Genomic DNA, 19,902 nt, shown 5'->3' with positions numbered 1-19,902 from the left:
CACACACACACACACACATATATATATATATATCATATATATATATGATATATTTATATATATTATTATATATATATATATAACGTATATATGATATATATTTAATCAGAACAGGAATGTACTTCGAATTTTGCTATTATATCAGGATAATAGTCCAGTAGGTATCTCTCAAATCTCTTCAAAGCTTTTCTTTATAAACATGTAACATTTGATAAATTAAGAAGTAAACCACAATTCTACTTTTTATTGAATAATCATCTTGATAAAAAATATTCAACTGACTGTATGCGCAAGAACTTTACCTAACCCGCGCAACGAACGCAATACCTTTGCCAGACGTACGATCTTTAAGGTAATAATACACGTCGCTAAACTACAGGAAGTACCATCGCAGAATTACATAATATTCTAAGAAATGTGCATTTATATAAAAGATCACTTTCGGGGACAAGTAATAACAACAATATTAAGTACAAATTAGCAATACGCTTTCGTAAGACATTTTTCCCTAACATCAATAACAAATCGTAAATGTCTGCCATAGCGTCCAAGAAGGTTATCAAGTACGTTGACAATGTTTATGTGACGGTAGTTTCGGTTGAATTTTGCAGTTTTAGCATTTTGAAAACCACGGAGTGTTTCAGTGTCTAAAAAAACACCTAGGAACAAGAGCATAACGACGTCGCTTGTGCCGAGGCAGAGATAAGGTGCCCTAGTAGGCACTTAGCAACAGAATTTTATTTTGGCGTAGTGGGCGGACATTGAAAACCTTTAGAGGCTTGAGCTCAGCACTGACTGACTCCATCTCTTGGCTTTGTGTTCGGATCGAAGATCTGTCGTCAGGGTTTTTGATTTGCGAAGTGTTATTATGATCAGTTGGCAGGAGGAAGATTATTACATGCCAGACGAGGTGTACAAGACTTTGATATTGCGAAAAGCGATAAGAGCGAGTATAATAAGGCTCCCGAGTTGGCCGAGACTTCTACTAAGACTATGGTAAATGTCTACGTCTCATTTTGAGAAGCTTAAGTATATTTGAAACGTGCAATTGAACTAATAACGTTAAGCAGAAATCCAAGTTTGGTCTAGGATATCACTGGGAAAGATAGGTCTTGGAACATTGCATCAGTTGTACCAAATTAATGCCCCGAGAGTAGTATCATTTGGAATCTTGAAACATCGGTCGGGAAGTCAACGAGAACGAGGCAATTGTTCTGAAGTCAGGAGGGTGAAGTCAGCCACAGCCAGCAAAATGAAGCTTCTTCCAGAGTCGTCCGGGTTTGAGGCGATCAACAACGCCCTCAATTTCGAAACTGTGGATGGTTCGATCAACGGAAGGTGAGTTTAGGCCTCAACAACCTTAGCTCTCCCAGAAGTTCCTTCCTTCCCTCATTTTAGAGGAAATTTCATAGACCGAGTGGTTCGATTTTCAAATACCTAGGTCTGCGTATAATAAACTTTGATGAGAAGTCATCGTTTTGGCTAATCTAGGCAAGTTAAGTCTAAGCTGCCATTGCAGTCAAACTCTCTCTCTCTCTCTCTCTCTCTCTCTCTCTCTCTCTCTCTCTCTCTCTCTCTCTCTCTCTCATAGAAAATTATATACACAACAATTTTCTCATCTCATTTTATAAATTGGATCATTCCTGAAATGACCCTGTTTGCTGTTTCTTAATCTAAATTTTTATTTTATTTTCAAATTTCATTTTAGTTGTTTATAATCTGTAAGTAAAGTTGTGATTTATATATATTATATTATATATATAATATATATATAATATATATAATATATATAATATATATACATATATATATAATCTATCTATATATATATATATATTAATTTATATATTATATATATAATATATTATTATATATATTTATAATATGTAATTAATATAATAGATTATAGAGATATATATATATATATATATATACTATATATGTATATATATATATATATATATTATATAATATTATATATAAATTATGTATGTCAGTATATATATATATATATCTATATATATATATATATATATATATATCATATGTATAATATATTATAATAGTATATATATATATATATATATATATATATATATACGATATGTATAATATATAGACATATATGTATATATAATATACGTATATATATATATATATATATATAATATATATATATATATATATATATATATATATATATATATATATGTATACGTATATTAGCCAAGTCGTGTGTTGGAAAATCTTATATTTAGTTTCAGCCAAAGCTGACTTGTGATTCAGCCTACGTGACTAAACAACAAGCTGTCTGTCAACTTGCAGTTGACGCACGAGAAGTTCTCTCTCTCTCTCTCTCTCTCTCTCTCTCTCTCTCCTCTCTCTCAAACACCCACGCTGACACCTGCGATTTGTTACAGCATATAAGGTACAGTCAGTAGTTAACCTTGACAATAAAGCCAGTTAATGTAATTGAATATCTTTCTCAGGCAAGGGAATTAGACTTCTTTTCACTGTACATGAAGAGGTGAGATATGAATACTGACTTTCTCTGGTGATCGGATACAGTTCTCCAGTTCCCTAGGTTTTTCGTGAGTTTTCTAGAAAGTCATAACAGTACGATGCATCTAAAATAGTTGTGTATGTTTTGAGAGTATCACTTCCAAATATGGATTTGGATATTGTATATCAGTTCCGGACAATTAAAGGTTGGGTTTTGAGCCGGTAAGAATATATTAAGCACGTATATTTGTAGACGTCATTGTGAAAGCAAACGAAGTCTTTTCAGTGGATAATTTAAAAAGCCATTGATTGCATGTTAATTTCTTACCCACCTAACTGGATTTTGATAATCTGCACCCATAAAAACCCACTTAATATAACAGCATTACGAGTAGAGAAAACGTTAAGGAGTCATTCAGCAGTTGTGAAATTCTGTTGGTAGGAGTAGGTAGTGCAACATTCTTATGAGGTACCACATTACGATATCTTCGTCTCGCTTGTGGAATTGTGTACCTTGCTGTCCTTCAGCTGTTGCGAATCAGCCCTTACACATATTCAAGCGTAAGTTAGACAAGTTCCTGGATAGACTACCGGATAAGCCAAGATGTAATGCCACCGATCACTTTAACGACCCTCATATAGGATGTGATTTTAATCCGGTGTGGCATCTTGCATCCGGAAGTCCGTTCCAGCACCTTGCTTTCAATAGTTGCAATTAGCAGCATCTTTAGTCCACAGTGACACGGGAGGGACTCGGGAGGGTGGAACGGATCATCAGGTAATTCTCTCTCTCTCTCTCTCTCTCTCTCTCTCTCTCTCTCTCTCTCTCTCTCTCTCTCTCTCTCCATTATAAATAGTCAGGTGTAGCTGGGCTTGCGAGAGATAATCTTCCATAAATGCCGGTTTATGAGTCTCTCTCGTGAACCTTTCCCTATCCTTGTCTCGCTTTCTTTATTCAGTTCACTGATTTTATCATAATGTCATAATGTTCGGATATCTTTTAATATGTCGACGTGTTAATACGAACCTGTGCCGTGCCGAAAAATACATTGCTTTTAAGAGCTGTGCCTTCTAGACGGAGGAAGTCTACTATAAGCCTGAAGTAAGCGAGAGAGAGAAAGCGAGATCGATAGAGCCAGAGGCTATGAAATCCTGCCTTTGGACACGCAAGGAGGGCTCTTCAGGACTTCCATTTTGGTAGTTGCCTGTTGAGAAGTCGACGCCGAGTAGGCCTTTGATATTCTATGAAGGGCACTTCACTGCGAATATACCATGCCCCCTTGTTGCAGACCATAACAGTACCTCTCTCTTCAATTTACTCTAACAGGGGTGGCTTAGATTAAAAACATTGATAAGGTCACAACCCAATAATACTGTACATAAAAATATACTATATATGTATATAATAAATACGTATATAGACATGTCCATATATATATATAGATATATATATATATATATATATATTTAATTATACATACATTATATAATATATATATATATATATATGTATATATATATAATATATATATATGTATATCTAAAATGTACGTATATAGACCCATGTCGCATATTAGATTTATATCATATATATAGTTATTATTATATATATAAAGATTTACTTATACATACTATATATATATATATTATATATATATATGTATATATATCTATTATAGTATATTATGTATAATATATATATATATATATCTAATATATCATATATATATATATATCGAGCTACGAATGGTCCTTGTTTAATATCTAATTTGCTCTACCTTTCTTGAATTTAATATAATTTTTTCATGTACGTGAACCGAAGGGGATTTTTTTTAGTCGATAAGAGATTTGTCGGCTCACGGGCGCGAACCATCGAACCCAACAAGTCCAGGACGCACATTAAAGCTTTAACCCTCTCTTATCGACTAAAAAATTCTCCATAGGTTAACATATATGAAAATATATTAATTCCGAGGTAGAGCGAATTAGATATTAAAGGACATTTGTAGCTCGATGTATGTATATGAATCCCGGTAATGTGATATGATATACTATATATATATATATATATATATATATATATATATATATATATAATATATATATATATATATATATATATATATATATATATATATATATAACATATAGAACATATAGAACATATAGACAGGTTATTTAAAGCAGATTGTAGAGCCAACTTCTTGAAAGATGTGGATGTCCAGTACAAATAAAAAGTAAAGGCTATCGAAATTTGGTTTTTATGGTGTAAAAAGTGTTGAAAAGGCTGAGAAATGCAAAATATTGTATATGGTATTGTAAAAGGATCGGCATAGATGGATTTAGTGTGGTCTGATGCAGGTTGGTCGCGAGGGGCAGATTAGAGGATAGTAAGTTTGTGAGATTGTTTTATGATTCGTTACTCATGAGGAGGAGAGGAAAACTGTACTTATGTTTGAATTTAAAGCGCGCGCGCGCACACAAACACACACACACACACACATATATATATATATATATATATATATATATCTATTATATAGATTAAGCATACATAATTATATACAAAAACACACGGTACTTTCGAAGGTAACTGCCAGTAGTAATAAGAACAGGGATGTATGTAGGCCTTGTGATGTCTTCCGTTGACCTACAAGGGACTTTCACTTGCCTTGTTTGTGTTTCGCAAATGAATTTTAATCGGCTCTCGCCTTTAGTCGTCTAGTTGTATTCCCTGTTTTTCTACGTCTTTTTGCCGCTGGTCGGAGGCTACCCGTGACGTAAATGATATATACTGTTCTTCGTGTTAGTTTGTCGATGATGTTTAGCGCTTTCAGGAGAACTAAACCCCGTCAACAAATTGCTTCATTAATTCGGATCACTTGTTGACGTTGGTCAGGACATGGATACTGCAGATACTGCTGTCAAGATTGTACAAGATTTTTAAAGTGTTGCTGCCGTTGTCGTGTTTGTGACATACTTCAAAGTTTTGGGGCAACGGGAGCTTCTTCGGTCTTAAGTCTTTGCTTTTCATGTGTGACCAGCTTGCATCTCATCCTCTTATGTTTTCATTCAGTAACCTTGACCTCGAAAAAAACTAAAATTATGCAATGAATTGCCACGAAAAATACTGAAACTGGATGGATAGACTGCGCGGATTTCACAGGTTTCAGCGCTCAACGCGAAAGGATTTCCAGGATTTGCGCTCAGGCTGGGCTTCTGATATATGGTTGCTGGAATTTCCATTTATTCTCTCCTACAAAAGATGGGCAGGTTAAGATATGTCAAGTCTCTCTCTCTCTCTCTCTCTCTCTTCTCTCTCTCTCTCATCTCTCTATATCTATCATATATATATATATATATATATATATACTATATAATATATATATATATATATAGATATATATATATATATATATATATATATATATATATATATATATATATATATAGATATATATATATATATATATATATATATATATATAATATATAGATAGATATATATATATATATATATATATATATATATATATATATATATATATATATATATATATATATATATATATATATATATATATACACGTGTATAAAAGCAGACTGTAATGCTATACCTAGGAATTACCTTATAAAAGAAACCACCAACCTGTCTTTCCTGCGTTTTATTCAAAGTTTGCTATATAACAGACTACCTCCGGTTGGGTGCATTTTGTTATTTCTTACTGTATGTGGCGGTAAAAAAACGTGGCGATGCAAGTGGGCAATATAAAATCCTATTCGAGTGTTTTGAAACTTGTTGAAATGAAGCTTTTTCTAGGCGTCATGGTGGAATATTTCTGAAGAGCTGTACCGAGCATATTTTTAATCCGCTTTTATTTGTTGACGCGCACAAGTGTGTATGGTCAATTTAAAACTGCGCAGAATTTAAATTATGAAGTATACATGAATTAGCATGTATAATTGAGAAAGAGAGAGCCCCAGTGGCGTGGTCTGTATGGTGTTGGCATGCCATCTCGGTGGCCGCGAGTTCGATTCTTGGGCATTCCGTTGAGGTGTTAGCGATGTGTATTCTGGTGATAGAAGTTCACTCTCGACGTGGTTCGGGAATCACATAAAGCCGTTGGCCCCGTTGCTGAATAACCACTGCTTTCATGCAGCGTAAAAACGCCATACAAACAAACAAATAGAGAAAGAGAGGTGGTGGTGTTAAACATCAATATAGAATGTATTAGAGAGAGAGAAAGAGAGAGAGAGAGAGAGAGAGCGCGAGCGAGCGCATGTGAAGTCAGGGTGATTGTATACCCTCAATGCCGATCCCCCTACATTGCACTAGTAATGCGATGTTAGCGATGGCACTCCCAGTACTTTCTAAATTGGGTGTTGGCATCCATTACGTTTATCTCATTCGATGTTCTTTGTTTCCTGCCTCAGTACTGTTTTTGCAACAAAGGATAAACCCTCTGTGTGAGAGAGAGAGTGAGAGAGTGTGTGTGTGTGTGTGTGTGTGTGTCAGAGTTGGAGATAAATTGTTAGCCTCGTAAGGTACTTCGTTGAGATAGAGAGAGAGAGAAACTGTCATAAGATGCCGTAGGGTAATTATTCGAGAGAGCTGTGTAGAGAGAACTTGACAGTCGATAGCTATTCATTTGCACTAGCATTATGGTGCTCAGAGATATATTACAGCCACATTTCGTGAGTATAACTAATGATGCGTGATGTGTAGGTGTATATATTACCGTGCTAGTTTTAAATATAGTAGTACCAAACTTAAGTTGGTGATTGAATTGCAAATCACACGTTACTGAAAAACATTGGATTGTCTTCTTAAATATGCTGAAAAGTTTTGTGTGTCTCGCGAAATAGTATAAAATTCCTCATGATGGCATAAGGTCAGGATAGTGAGTGAAACAATATAGTTCTTTGAGTGACGCTTCTCTAAATGTCAGATTCCTCTTATCCACCTTACATTACTGAGTCGAAGGAGCAGTTACGAAATGATATGTTGAAACGTATTGCTAAAGGTCTTCAGTCTGGCTCTAAAACTGAGGAGTATTATCATGAAGGCTCAGGCTGCATGAAAGGGAGTTCATGAAAGAAGGACGTTATTTTTAAATCTGTTATGAAAAGAATATGACACTTGTAGATCACAGAAGTGAAATGCTAGTCTGCATTTTGCGAGGATTAACTGTTCTCTGTTATCAAAACATGACAGTATTAGACTTTGATTCACATCATGTGCATGCGTCGTGATTTATCTTCTTTAATTCGTGACTTTACTGCTGTTCTTGTTAGCTATATATATATATATATATATATATATATATATATATATATATATATATATATATATTTATATATATATATGACGCGTTCCTTTCATATTTTTGTCAAATTGTCCCTAACAATAGGGCTAAACACAATTAGTGTGCGCTTGTTAAACCGTTGAAAGAGTTTTCTGGGCAGTTATGAGGGAGGGAGAGAGAGAGGGGGGGGGTGGGGGGGGGGGGGAGCGTAGACAATTCACTTCCGTGACCTAGTGGCTGCAGAGGTCGCGATGACCTCGTGTTTTGATTTCCGTTTTGATGACATTGTTAAGTTTAGCCGTTTGTGTATGAGGTTTCTCTCTAAGTCAGCTGTTTACTGAAAAAAATAGCATGGAGGAAAGTTCTTCGTTATTTGCTACTTGTTGTTTTGGCAAGTTTTTCAAATGTAGCTCTATCCAGGCATATGAAATGTTTTGATATTTGCATTTCTTAAGGTAGGACATATAGAAATCTTTTGATATCTACTGTACACCATGTTCAGAGTTTTTTTTTTGACGTTTTTAGTTTTCCATACACCTTGGTCGAGAATGCTTGCATTTTACAGGGTTCTTTGTTGAATAGTTCATGTATGCATATGTATACATTACATATATGTATACACACTATATATATATATATATATATAAATATATATATATATATATATATATCGTGTGTGTGTGAGGAGAGAGAGAGAGAGAGAGAGAGAGAGAGAGAGAGAGAGAGAAAGTACTGCAGTGAAGGTTTGTCGCCAAGGTATGGGAGGCAGTAAATGTTCATGATTAAATTGAGGGTGCCTGTAGTCCCAGGGATCGGGGGAGGGGGGGGGAGGGGGATGAGGGATGGCAATGGACCAACTCATTTTGTGGAAGTTGCTAGGCGAAAGCCGAGGAGGAACGGCCAACCTCGAACCACCGACATTCTGCCATTCTGCCGACTTCTACATAGATCTACAAAGACTCCTATACTGACTCGTTCCGTCCCCTCCTTACCTCCCTCGCTGACGAACAAGGTAGAAGGAGAAGGGAACCTCCCCCCCCTTTTGTGAAGTCCTTTTATTTTTAACTTCTCGCGTGTTGTTATTTATGTGGATAGAAGGGCCAGCACGCAGTGAAATGACTTTCTCCCCCCAATATTCTATGGATACGTTTTCCTAGCAACTTGTACTTCTACCAGAATTTGGGAAAGAAACGAAGTCGCTTTTTCATATAAGGATTCTTATGGGAAATGGGAGGGAGCTGCATCTGCATCAGGACCATCACCTCTCAGCATATTTAAATTTTGAATGTCAGATTTTTCCTTATACGGTTCTAGATAGACTTCAATAAGGCAAAATTCTTCAAGTCTTGGTTCTGGACGTCCAGTGACTTCGACGTCTGTCCTCTCATCTATCTTCATGCACTTGTCTGGTTTATATATATATCTTCATCTCTGCAATTTTCCGTGATTTGTGGTGTATCCACCAGTCTTCGTTGTACTTTGTCTATACAAATATACGTGTCTGCTTAATTGTTCCGCAGCCCTCAAGCACTATTTCAACCATTCTCTCTCTTCTCTTCTCTCCTCTCTCTCTCTATCTCTCTCTCTCACTCTCACTCTCTCTCTCTCTCTCTCTCTCTCTCTCTCTCTCTCTCTCTCTCCTCTCTATATATATATATATATATATGTATATATATATATATATACAGTATATATATATATATATATATATATATATATATATATATATGTATACATACATACATATATTCATTCCTCATATGGAGGTAGTGCCGTCAGTGCACCTCATGCGGTGCTCTGTAATCATTACTTAAGGTTCTTTGCTGCGTCCCTTCGGCCCCTCTCTGCAGCCCCTTTCGTTCCTTTGACTGTGCCTCCATTCATATGATTCCTAGTGCAACTGCGAGGTTTTCCTTTTGTTGCATCTTTCAAACCTTTTGCTGCCAATTTCTGTTTCAACGCCGAATGACCTCGTAGGTCCCAGCGCTTGGCCTTTGGCCTAATGTTTATATTCTGTTCATGTATATGTATATATATGTATATTTTAATCCATGAATACGGCAGCTATCCGTTATATTTATTCATTCTACTCTCGGTTTATTTGAGAGCAGAGGGTTCTTTTCCCCCAGAAAAGTGAAGCGAGAATTGCTTAAGTGGTAAATTGCCTGAAATGTTTCGCCTACGGAATGACAGAGTAATTCATACGTACCCAACGTTTTGATATATCTATGACTGCTTGTCACAGCTGGACTCGCAGCCGTGGAGATTTATTGGGAGATGAAATGCAGGAAAGAAATGAGGGACAGAGCCTCGTAGAGAATCTGTGCTTCACGAGGCGCTGGAGATGATGCATTTCGCAACTGCCAATTTTTCGTGACATGTCTTTTCATTCTCTTTTGAGAGTATTGTTCGATTTTCTCGTTGCTGTTATCTCGAATTCCCCTCATTAAACTAATTTTTATGGGCCCGAAAATATTTTGGTTTTGGTAGCTGGTATAAACTACAATTACGTAAAATGAATGGGTGGTAATCATATGTAACTTTTTCTTTTATTAATAATATAGAAAAAGAAGATTCCTCGTATTTTATGCAGTGAAAGTAATTTCCATTTCCTCAGGGCACATTTCTTCTTAACTTGAAATGAGGAAGGTAAAGGTGGCCATTAGCTAATGGTCGTCTTGGTTTATATTTTCTTATAGGTAGAAGTTTCCCCTTCGAATTGTGTGACAACGAGCATTCTATATTGAATATATGGCACTAACGAATTGATAGTGATTCTGGTGTCGACAAAGTGTCTCTCTTCACTGAATGACGTCCGGTGCTTTCATTTGAAGAGCATCAGCTCTTACTACTCCCCATGAGTGTGGAATCTTAGTTGAGTGTAGACCTATAGAATATTTTAGGATGTATCTAGACCCTGCCAATCCTCCTTGTAAGTCCCTGGCCTAGTCACCAATAATGAGCTTGTCTGACGTTTGCCCTTGGCGAGGCGAGACTTGAGTTGTTTCCTTTTGATATCAGATGATCGAGTAAAAAAGAAAAAAGACGGATTTTACTATTAATTCGTCATATTTGCTAATACAGCCTCGGATAAAATATATTAGATCTCAAAGAGCACCACACTTGTCCAGATATATCTTGGGAAGTTTCCTGAAAGACGGCAAACTGTGTAATCAAACGTAGTGTGTATGTCATTATAGTTTGCAAAATCATAAAAAGAATTTGAGGGGTGGGGGCAGGGTTAGGAGTGCTTTGCCAAGGGATGTGGGACTTGAAAGAATCAACGTATAAATAAAATCCCTGTTCACACGAGGCGGAAACCGAGGCGGCGACAACCGCGCGTTTGCAAAGGGAAACTCGGACTGCTTTTGTGCTGCGGCAGTTAACAAAACCGCGCGGTTGTGTTGAACATTTCTCTGCTCAGTTTGACTAAGCAACCGCGCGGTCGGAACCGTGCGGTTGCAACCGCCGTGTGTGAACAGGGCTTTTAGGTGTGTTGTCTGGTTTGAGCAGGGTATTTGGAAGTGCTATTGTTTCTTTCTCTCTGGTTTATCCGGGGTCCTATATGCAGAACCGTCTGACGTCATGTCAGTGACGCACTGTTTCACTCTTGTTTGTATGTTTTGTTGTCTTCATTTGGAATATATTTCTTTCTTCTGTAGCTTTAGGATGTTCTTTCTGTTTATGATTGATGAAGAAGCCCATAGTAGTTACGTCAGTTCTTCGTTGACCTTCCTCATTCGAATATCATGATATGAATAGATGACTGCGTTCCAGATCTCCCTTTGACGAGAGCATAATAGGAATTAGGATCACTGTCATCTAAGAGGGAAAGTGATCCCGTATGTACTGAGGTCATGATAACAACGAGGAAAGCGTCGCTCTTTGCAGATATATGAGTCAGTTAAATAATTATTATTAGTTTTGAAAAAAAAGTTTTATGATAGTGTGTCGTAAAAAAAAAAATGCTTTTCTATTTAGGAATTTATGAGCACCATCACATCCTCTATTCTCAGACATGAATGGTAACTAAGTGTTGACCCTTCGGAACGGCGGTAATGAGAGAGATTTCACATTAGTCTTGCGTCTGACCTCACTTGAAAATCAATAGTCGCTCTTGAAGACGAAACCAGGTTCCAGCAAGAAGTCTCTCATACATATCTTGCACCAAATCTACGTCATACTACCTACTTCCAGTCTGTCTGTGAACTGAGAGATTCTCATGAAAGTGCAGCAATCAGCTCATTACTGATCAAGAAAAGTATGACTAAGCTATGGGACTGTTTCCATTATTCAGTTTTGACATCAGACCTATTTCTGGTGACCATATTCATAATAAATGTTTCCGGCAAATGCCAAAGTTTTTTTCTTTTTTTTTTTTACTAGTTTGCGCTCCGGAGGAATTTTTTTCCAAGACAGAGGTCATTTTATCTATTTAAATAACCCAATAAAACTTATTTTCAATACATCACTTTGTTTTAAATAAATTTCGACAGAAATTGTCGAAAGTTTCATATCTACCTGAAGAACACAGAATGGAAGCATTGCACTTGCTTATTGACACTAGCGTTTCGGGAATCCAGTCTCATCCTCATTTCCTGTCTCTACGTGATACTTGGTTTTCATCTTGGGTTTGCCATTGGGCTGCTCTGTTACTGTTGAAAATGATACGCTCCTCTCGCAGGGGCAACATCTAAAACATTTTTTGTAGGGGAACTTCTTAGTTATTATTTGCTTGACCTCCGTGAAATTTGCAACCCAAGTGATCAGCATAACATATCAACGTGAGAGAGCTTAAGACATCATGACATGACCACAGTCCCTCTAACGCCCTGCCTGCTGGTTGGAAGCAGCATTTTGTCCAGCATTCTGAATCCCAGACCCTCCCTCTGGCTGATTGTTGGTTTTCGTTGAATGCTCTCATTGAATTACAATATTAGGTACGCCAAGTGGCACCAAAGAGAAATCTTTTAATGTTGCTGCCTAATGATCTGTGATATAGCGAGCATTGTTCTCGCCGGATTAGCATTCGGAAATCTGTCACTTTCAAGGTCAATCGCTGAGAAAATGGTCAGCCACGGCGAATGATAGTACAAGGCGCTTTATATCAGAATATTGAAACATTATGACTTGAGTTTGGATGGTGTGATTGTTAGAACTTAGAAGTGCCCATTCATCAAGCACCTCGTATTCGCTCCTTTTCTCTCAGTCTGTATCATAGCCAACTAAGGTTTATTGTTGGATTACACCTATCATTAGCTTTAGTATCCTTTTTGGGAATTGTCTCTCTCACTCTGCCTCAGGTATTACGAACCGGCCACTGAACGCATTGAAGTATAAGTTAGGTAAGATCCCCAATATTATATCGGAGAAGCCAAGTTACAATGCCAGTTGTCATTTCAGCGACCCGATCCAGGTCTCTACTCTCGACTCCAAGTACATACTCTCAAGGGAGGGCCTTGACAAGTTAAGTCCCGACCCTCGGGGAGGGGGTTGGGGTGGGGGGCGGCGGCCATTTGTTACCTATCATTAGGTAACAATCAGGATAATAATCTGTGCGCACGTTTTTGTTACATAACTTCGAAAGTAATCCATTTGTCAAAGCCAAAGAATATAGGGGAAGAAAATAATGCCAACACCGGCACCGACGTCAGCAAAGCAGGTGACGTAATGAAACTTGGCTTTGTTCCAGAAATAACAACATTTTTCTCAGGAGCAGAAGGGTGGGTAGGGGTATTATGTCGGTTAAGGGGGGGGACAGTTTGCTTCTTCCAAGTCACCTGAAGGTTTAGTAAAGCACTCGTTTTGTTCCGGTGCTTGGGCTCTCTTCAGCTGGAGATTAAGGAAACTCTCAGCATAATTCCGTTTTCTAATATTTGCCGTCATGAAAAAGGGAGGAACCCTTAGTAGTGAAGGGAAAAGATCGGAACCAACCCCGAAGAAGAGAGCAGGTTTGAGGAGGCAGCGAAACAGAATCGGGGATCGAGTTCAAGAGCTCGCTGTGAAAAAGCTCCCAAAATGCATTCTGTCAAATGACGGAACCTGCCCTAATGACGTCGAAAAGCAATGTGTGGTGTTTGTTTGGGTTTGGATCGATTCTGAAACAGATGGTACTAATGTCCCTGCAAAATATTGGGGTGACCCTACAATCATATACTTACATTTCTCGAGCATAAGACAAATGTGTAAACGACATCGAAAAAGTAAGCTTCAAAGTACCATCAAAATAATGTTAAAAACTTGATGTAAGTCTTATATTGTTTGTGCAGATTGCAAGCAAGGGGCGTGAATCCTTAGACAGGAACTTGCAGCAATGTAGACAGTCATTTATCTTCAGGCAGGATTTTCAATACCTTCAAATTTGGCGTTACACATTCAGTCAGTTAACTGACCAGTCAGTCAACCCGTTTATCAGTTAGCCAATGCGAGAAATTATTTAACGTCAAAATATTAAAGAGCAGTTTGCTCTGACAGTTTATGAAGACATATTTACACTGAACTTTAGCTACTCTTGTTTCGATCGTTATAATGTTCACGGTGGTCCTTTCCTATATGTCATGTCGTATGTCATGATTTTGGCTTTCATGCTTTTCAGGAAAGTTCAGAGGTCGTTTCGAAGGCCCAGTTTTTCAAATCTCGGTAGGTCACTAAATGGTATCATGTTATCGTTTCCTGAAATATGATATGATGACCATTCAAGCCCTGAATCTACTATAAGGCTGCAATGTAAAAAGCTTGAGAAGCCGCGGTGTATGTGAGTTGGACCTAAAACTAAAGGTGCGTTCACACGGTCGAACAATGTCCGACGGACAAACATTGTTACCATATCATAGGCGAAGCAGGATGACGTAATAAGCGTTGAAACGATGGAAGTAGATCTGGCAACAAACTGTGGTACCAGATGAGGTTGTATACCACTGTTTTTACTCTGCTCACAAGGCAAAGACCGGCAGACAATTGTTAATTGGTAATAATGTTTGTCCGTCGGACATTGTTCGACCGTGTGAACGCACCTTTACGATACGACATCGACGTCAAATTGACAGGACGTAAATAAGATGTAAACGCCGACTTTGTAAATTGCTCTCTCTCTCTCTCTCTCTCTCTCTCTCTCTCTCTCTCTCTCTCTCTCTCTCTCTCTCTCTCTCTCTCTCTCTCTCGATGTAAAATCGGCATCAATAATGTGCAAATGTCGTTGAATAGTAGATTGGGCAATGTTAAATGATTTGAACTTTTTTTTTTAAATGATTACTTTATCCCTCTAAGTCCGTAGGCTCAAGCTCCACAAAAGAAATGAAGGTGCGGCTGATGGTCGACAGCCTGTCAATCAGGCTCTTCGAAGAGCTCGTGTTATCAGAAGCTTTGCGAAGAAGAATCCGGTGTTGTACCAGAAGCTGGGCGCTCGTTGACTAAATATATGAGACCATTCGTTACCTGGGGTATGATTGGCATAACACTTGTTTCAATGGTCTATCATGGGCCATTTATCTGAATGCGTATTTTTGTATCATTGTTCTCCTTTATACCTACATCCTTTGCATCTTGGCCTTGCGTGTCTGATGACATTTAGCATTTTATAGGATGGTTCTCAGAATTTCTGTTCTGAAAACCAGTATTTATAGGGGTTGTTGGGATCTGGAATGTTAGCATAGCCGATACAGAACCTTGTTGCATCGTAAGGATTCACTTTGTCGAGATATTAAACATATTTAAGGTAACGCAGTGCGGCAGCATAGGCTATGCTAGTTTTAAGGGGTTTGTTTATGTAGGGGTGGGAAAGCCCATGATATGTTGAAAATGACTGCCCATTGATTATCGTTACAGTTATACTTTTCATTGTAGGCTAGTGTGGTGTTACATTACCCCTTCTCTAAGAGAGAGAGAGACCCACACACAGAACCATAATAGTTTTATATAAATTTTATATATTGTTATTTATATATCGGTTTATATGGGGAGAGAGAGAGAGAGAGAAGAGAGAGAGAGAGAGAGAGAGAGAGAGAGAGAATCCTGTTTAAACCTTGTAGTCTTAAGTGTTTTATCCAATATCATTAGTGCAATACGATAAGCAAAGGTCATGAACCTTTCATCCTCTCATATATTATCAGTGTGAAAGAGAGGTTGGACTGTTCTTTTGTTTAGTGTCATTTGTATCTAGTACGACTTTTGGTGATAAGATTACAATCAGTGTTTTCTGTAGAAATGATTTGGTAAATTTTTTTGTTTATTTTGTGATTTTTTTTTAATTTACTAAGTACAACATCGGGACGAGACTGAATATTAAATTCAGTTGCTGATGGCAAGTAAATAACCATTAGATTTTGAATTTTGTTTTTTCAAGGACGTGTTAAAATTAACTTGAGTAGCTTATTATATTATAAAATATGTTTGACATTGTACAGCAATGCAGATCTCTCTCTCTCTCTCTCTCTCTCTCTCTCTCTCTCTCTCTCTCTCTCTCTCTCTCTCTCTCTCTCTCTCTCTCTCTCTCTCTCTTATTTTCATTAGTATAATACTAGTGGACAAGTGCCGTGCCAGGAAAATTTAACGTAACATCCGAGAGTAGGTAAACATCTACGTAAGTTGGCTAATGTTATATATGGTGATTTTGGTGTCTGAGGAGAGAACATTTTTGTGGTAGTTTGTTTCATAGTATGAAATCGTGTTGTTCATTTACTTGGAGCTTTATTTAGAATTTGGCATTTGCATGTTCGTTCGTTTTTATTCTAGTTACTTTTTTTTAGTTTTGTTTTGTTCATCCTTACATGACGATTGATTTTATCTGTTTTTACACATGACGTACTTTTTCAGTATCTGTAACATTGTTATCTCTTATCTTCTGGGTATTCCAGAGCCGACTAGTTCGGTAACTTTGATGAATCATATTCTGTGTTGTCAAGGAAAGTTTAACTTTTTCTTTCATACTGATATGCATCACGTATATTTTATGCTGAAGTCTTCATTAACATAACTTATTTATATCTAATCACCTGTTATATCTATCTCATCATTTATTTGTCACATGACTTGTATGGTCTGGTCAGGAGTTGCAGGACGTATTTTTTGCCACACAGTTTGAATGCTGAGGTCGGAACTAGTAAGATGTTCTTTGCTGTCAAGCATGTATTCAGTGGGTACAACTTGTAAGACGTATTGTTTGCCACACAGGTTCTAGGCTCTGGTCAGGCATGCACATGTGTCACCAGGCATATATGCTGTGGCCAGAACTTGCAAGGTGTCTTATTTGTTGCATAGCTTGTACCTAATGTGTCGTCAAGCATTGATGCCATTTGTTGCATAGCTTGTACCTAATGTGTCGTCAAGCATTGATGCCATGGTCAAAACTTACGAGACGTTTATCTGCCAGGCTCTTATTTCAGGCGTTTCATTTGCTGCCTAGCTTGTATGATCTGATCAGAACTTGAAAGATGTTATATTTGCTGCCTAGCTGGTGTGATATGGTCAGAACTTGCAAGATGTTTTATTTGCTGACAATCGTGTATGATCTGGTCAGAACTTATAGGACTTTTTATTTGCTGCCTGTCTTGTGTGATGTGGTTAGAACTTTTAAGATGTTTTATTTGCTGCCTAGGTTGTATGGTCTGGTCAGAACTTTTGAGCCGTCATATTTGATGCCTAGCTTGTATGGTCTAGTCAAAACTGGTAAGACTTCGTATTTGCTGCCCGGCTTGTATGATCTGATCAGAACTTGCAAGGCATTTTACTACTTGCTTAGCTTGTATACTTTGGTCAAAACTTGTTAGTTGTCATATTTGCTACCCAGCTTTGCCTGGCTTGTATGCTCTGGTCAGAATTTGTAAGATGTTTTATTTGCTTGTATAATCTGGTCAGAACTTGTAAGACAGTTTATTTGCTGCCTAGCTTGTATGATCTGGTCAGAACTTGGAAGATGTTTTATTTGCTGCCTAGCTTGTATGATTTGGTCAGAACTTGTAGGACATTGTATTAGCTACTAGCTTTTATGCTCTGGTCAGAATCTGTAAGATGTACTATGTGTCATAAAGCATGAATGCTCTGGTCAGACCTTGTGAGAGGTCTTATTTGCCACCTTTTGTAAGCTTTGGTCAGACCGTGTAAGACAAGACATGTATTGTCAAGCGTGTGTGCTCTGGTCGGAACTGGTTTTATTTGCCACCAAGTTTGTCTGCTGTGGTCGGAACTTGTAAGATGTCTTATCTGCGCTCTATCTAGTGTTCTCAGGTCAGAAAATGTATCTTGTATTTTCTACCTATCTTGTGTAGTGTGGTCAACATTTGCTGCCTATCTTGTGTGCTGTGGTTAGAACCTTAAGAAGTCTTATTTGCCACCTGTCCTGTGTGCTCTGGTCAGAACTTGTAAGACATCTTATTTGCCACCTAATTGGTATGCCCTATTCAGAACTGTTAAGACATCTTATTTGCTGGCTTGTATGCACTGGTCAGAGCATGAAAAATATTTCATGTGTCGTCAGGTATGTATGCTGTGTGGCCAAAACATAAAAAACGTGTTGGGTTGACAAGCATGTATGGTCTGGTAAAAACTTGTCATACATCGTAATTTCTCTCTAGTTTGTATGTTCTAGTCTGACATGTAAGGCACATTTAAGTCGTCAAACATGTGTGCTCTGATTAGGAATTGAAAGGTAGTGTATTTGCTGCCTAGTTTGCAAGCTGTGATCAATACTTGCAAGGCTTCTGATCTACTGCCTCGTGTGTAACTAGGAATGCATTTTGTTTGTCAAGTGTTCTTGCACTGGCCATAATATACAACACGTTTATTTGCAGTGTAGGTTGGTGTTATATTCGTTGTCAAGCGCACGCTCTTGTCAGAACTTGTAAGAATTTGTGTTGCATTATCGAACAATTCGCGTCCGAATGCCAATTTCATTTGTTTAGTTGCGGTAGTTTCATTGGTTTACCGATATGCAGTCATTCTTCTATTATTATATTTGCTCTCGGATTCGGCCTCATTATGGCATGGAGAAGTTTTTTTTTATTATTTACGTTATGGATTTTGTATTTGAATTTGTTTTATATAAATACTTGTAATAACCCCATATGTTTCCCTTTGCTAAGCGGCCTGGGTCACTCTAGATGATTAGCAAAGATAGAACACTGTAGTATTGCATCGACGACCATTCTTTTACATTCTGTTTGCATTTCAAGAGTATTGATATTTAAAGGTTTGTATTTTGTAACTTTGATCGATGAATAGAACGATAAACAACCACACCTTTTTTATGCAGTGGTGGTAATGACCAGTAAAATAAAAGAGAAAATTCCAAAAGCCGCAGCACTTTATTTAAAGAATACTGCAAAGCGATGTAACTAACTGCAGAGCTCCTCTTTTAACCAATAAAAGTGCACTAGAACCGACGAACATTCCTCAAAGTAAAACTGACCAGTGTGAAATACCAGGTTTGAAATTCAATTCTCTGGCCAAACAGTAGTTTTCAGCATTCGTGGTGCAAACTGACTAACGTCTTTTTTTTTTATTTTTATTTTCGTTTTGAATAGCAGCGCCAAAGTTTGCATCTCAAGAAAAATCAGATTGTCGTTTTCGTGCAGTTTAGGTGGTGGGACTCTAGTTTGTCCTGGCAGAATCTATTTGGTTTTGTTTACAGGTCGTGTTTGCTTCTCTCGTCAGACATTCGTGACTCCAAACCCAGGACCCATTTTTGAGTGTCCTGGCCAGACCATAACTACTTCGGATGACAGTAGTAGTGAGATTGTCGTCAGGGTTCATGTGAAAGGACACAAAAAATGTGTATAATTCGGTTGCGATTCCTTGAAGCCCTTGATGTTTGGCATGGTTGGACGCTATTCAGTTTCAGAGGCGATTGGGCGTGCACAAGCCATTGCGCTTCATGAACAGAAGTTTGTTCGTGAGTGAAAACGGTATATTAATCCTAACCTTGTCAGCAGCAGATCCTGTCGTCCTTCCTAACAGCAACATCGTGGCCTGAATACTTTGACGCTGATGACGTCACCTGTCAGAATATTCTTGTTTTGCGAGATAAAGTGCTACTCCCTTTTGGACTTGGCTTAATATGTAATTATTATTCCGGAAATGTTTATCTTGACTTTGATTAATC

General features: G+C 37.6%; 1 protein-coding gene across 1 annotated transcript in view; it reads left to right on the top strand.

Annotated features, from left to right (window-relative positions):
* Positions 1 to 528: 528 nt before the first annotated feature.
* The window catches only part of LOC135223352 (repressor of RNA polymerase III transcription MAF1 homolog), a 61,889-nt gene continuing 42,515 nt past the window's right edge, over positions 529 to 19,902 (top strand). Inside the window, 1 exon segment of the mRNA XM_064261816.1 lies at positions 529 to 1,338. Coding sequence (XP_064117886.1) covers positions 1,253 to 1,338 — 86 coding nt within the window. The 5' untranslated portion in view covers positions 529 to 1,252.

Source organism: Macrobrachium nipponense, chromosome 8, assembly GCF_015104395.2.
Source record: "Macrobrachium nipponense isolate FS-2020 chromosome 8, ASM1510439v2, whole genome shotgun sequence".
NCBI lineage: Eukaryota > Metazoa > Arthropoda > Malacostraca > Decapoda > Palaemonidae > Macrobrachium > Macrobrachium nipponense.
This window is presented reverse-complemented; position numbering and strand designations above follow the sequence as displayed.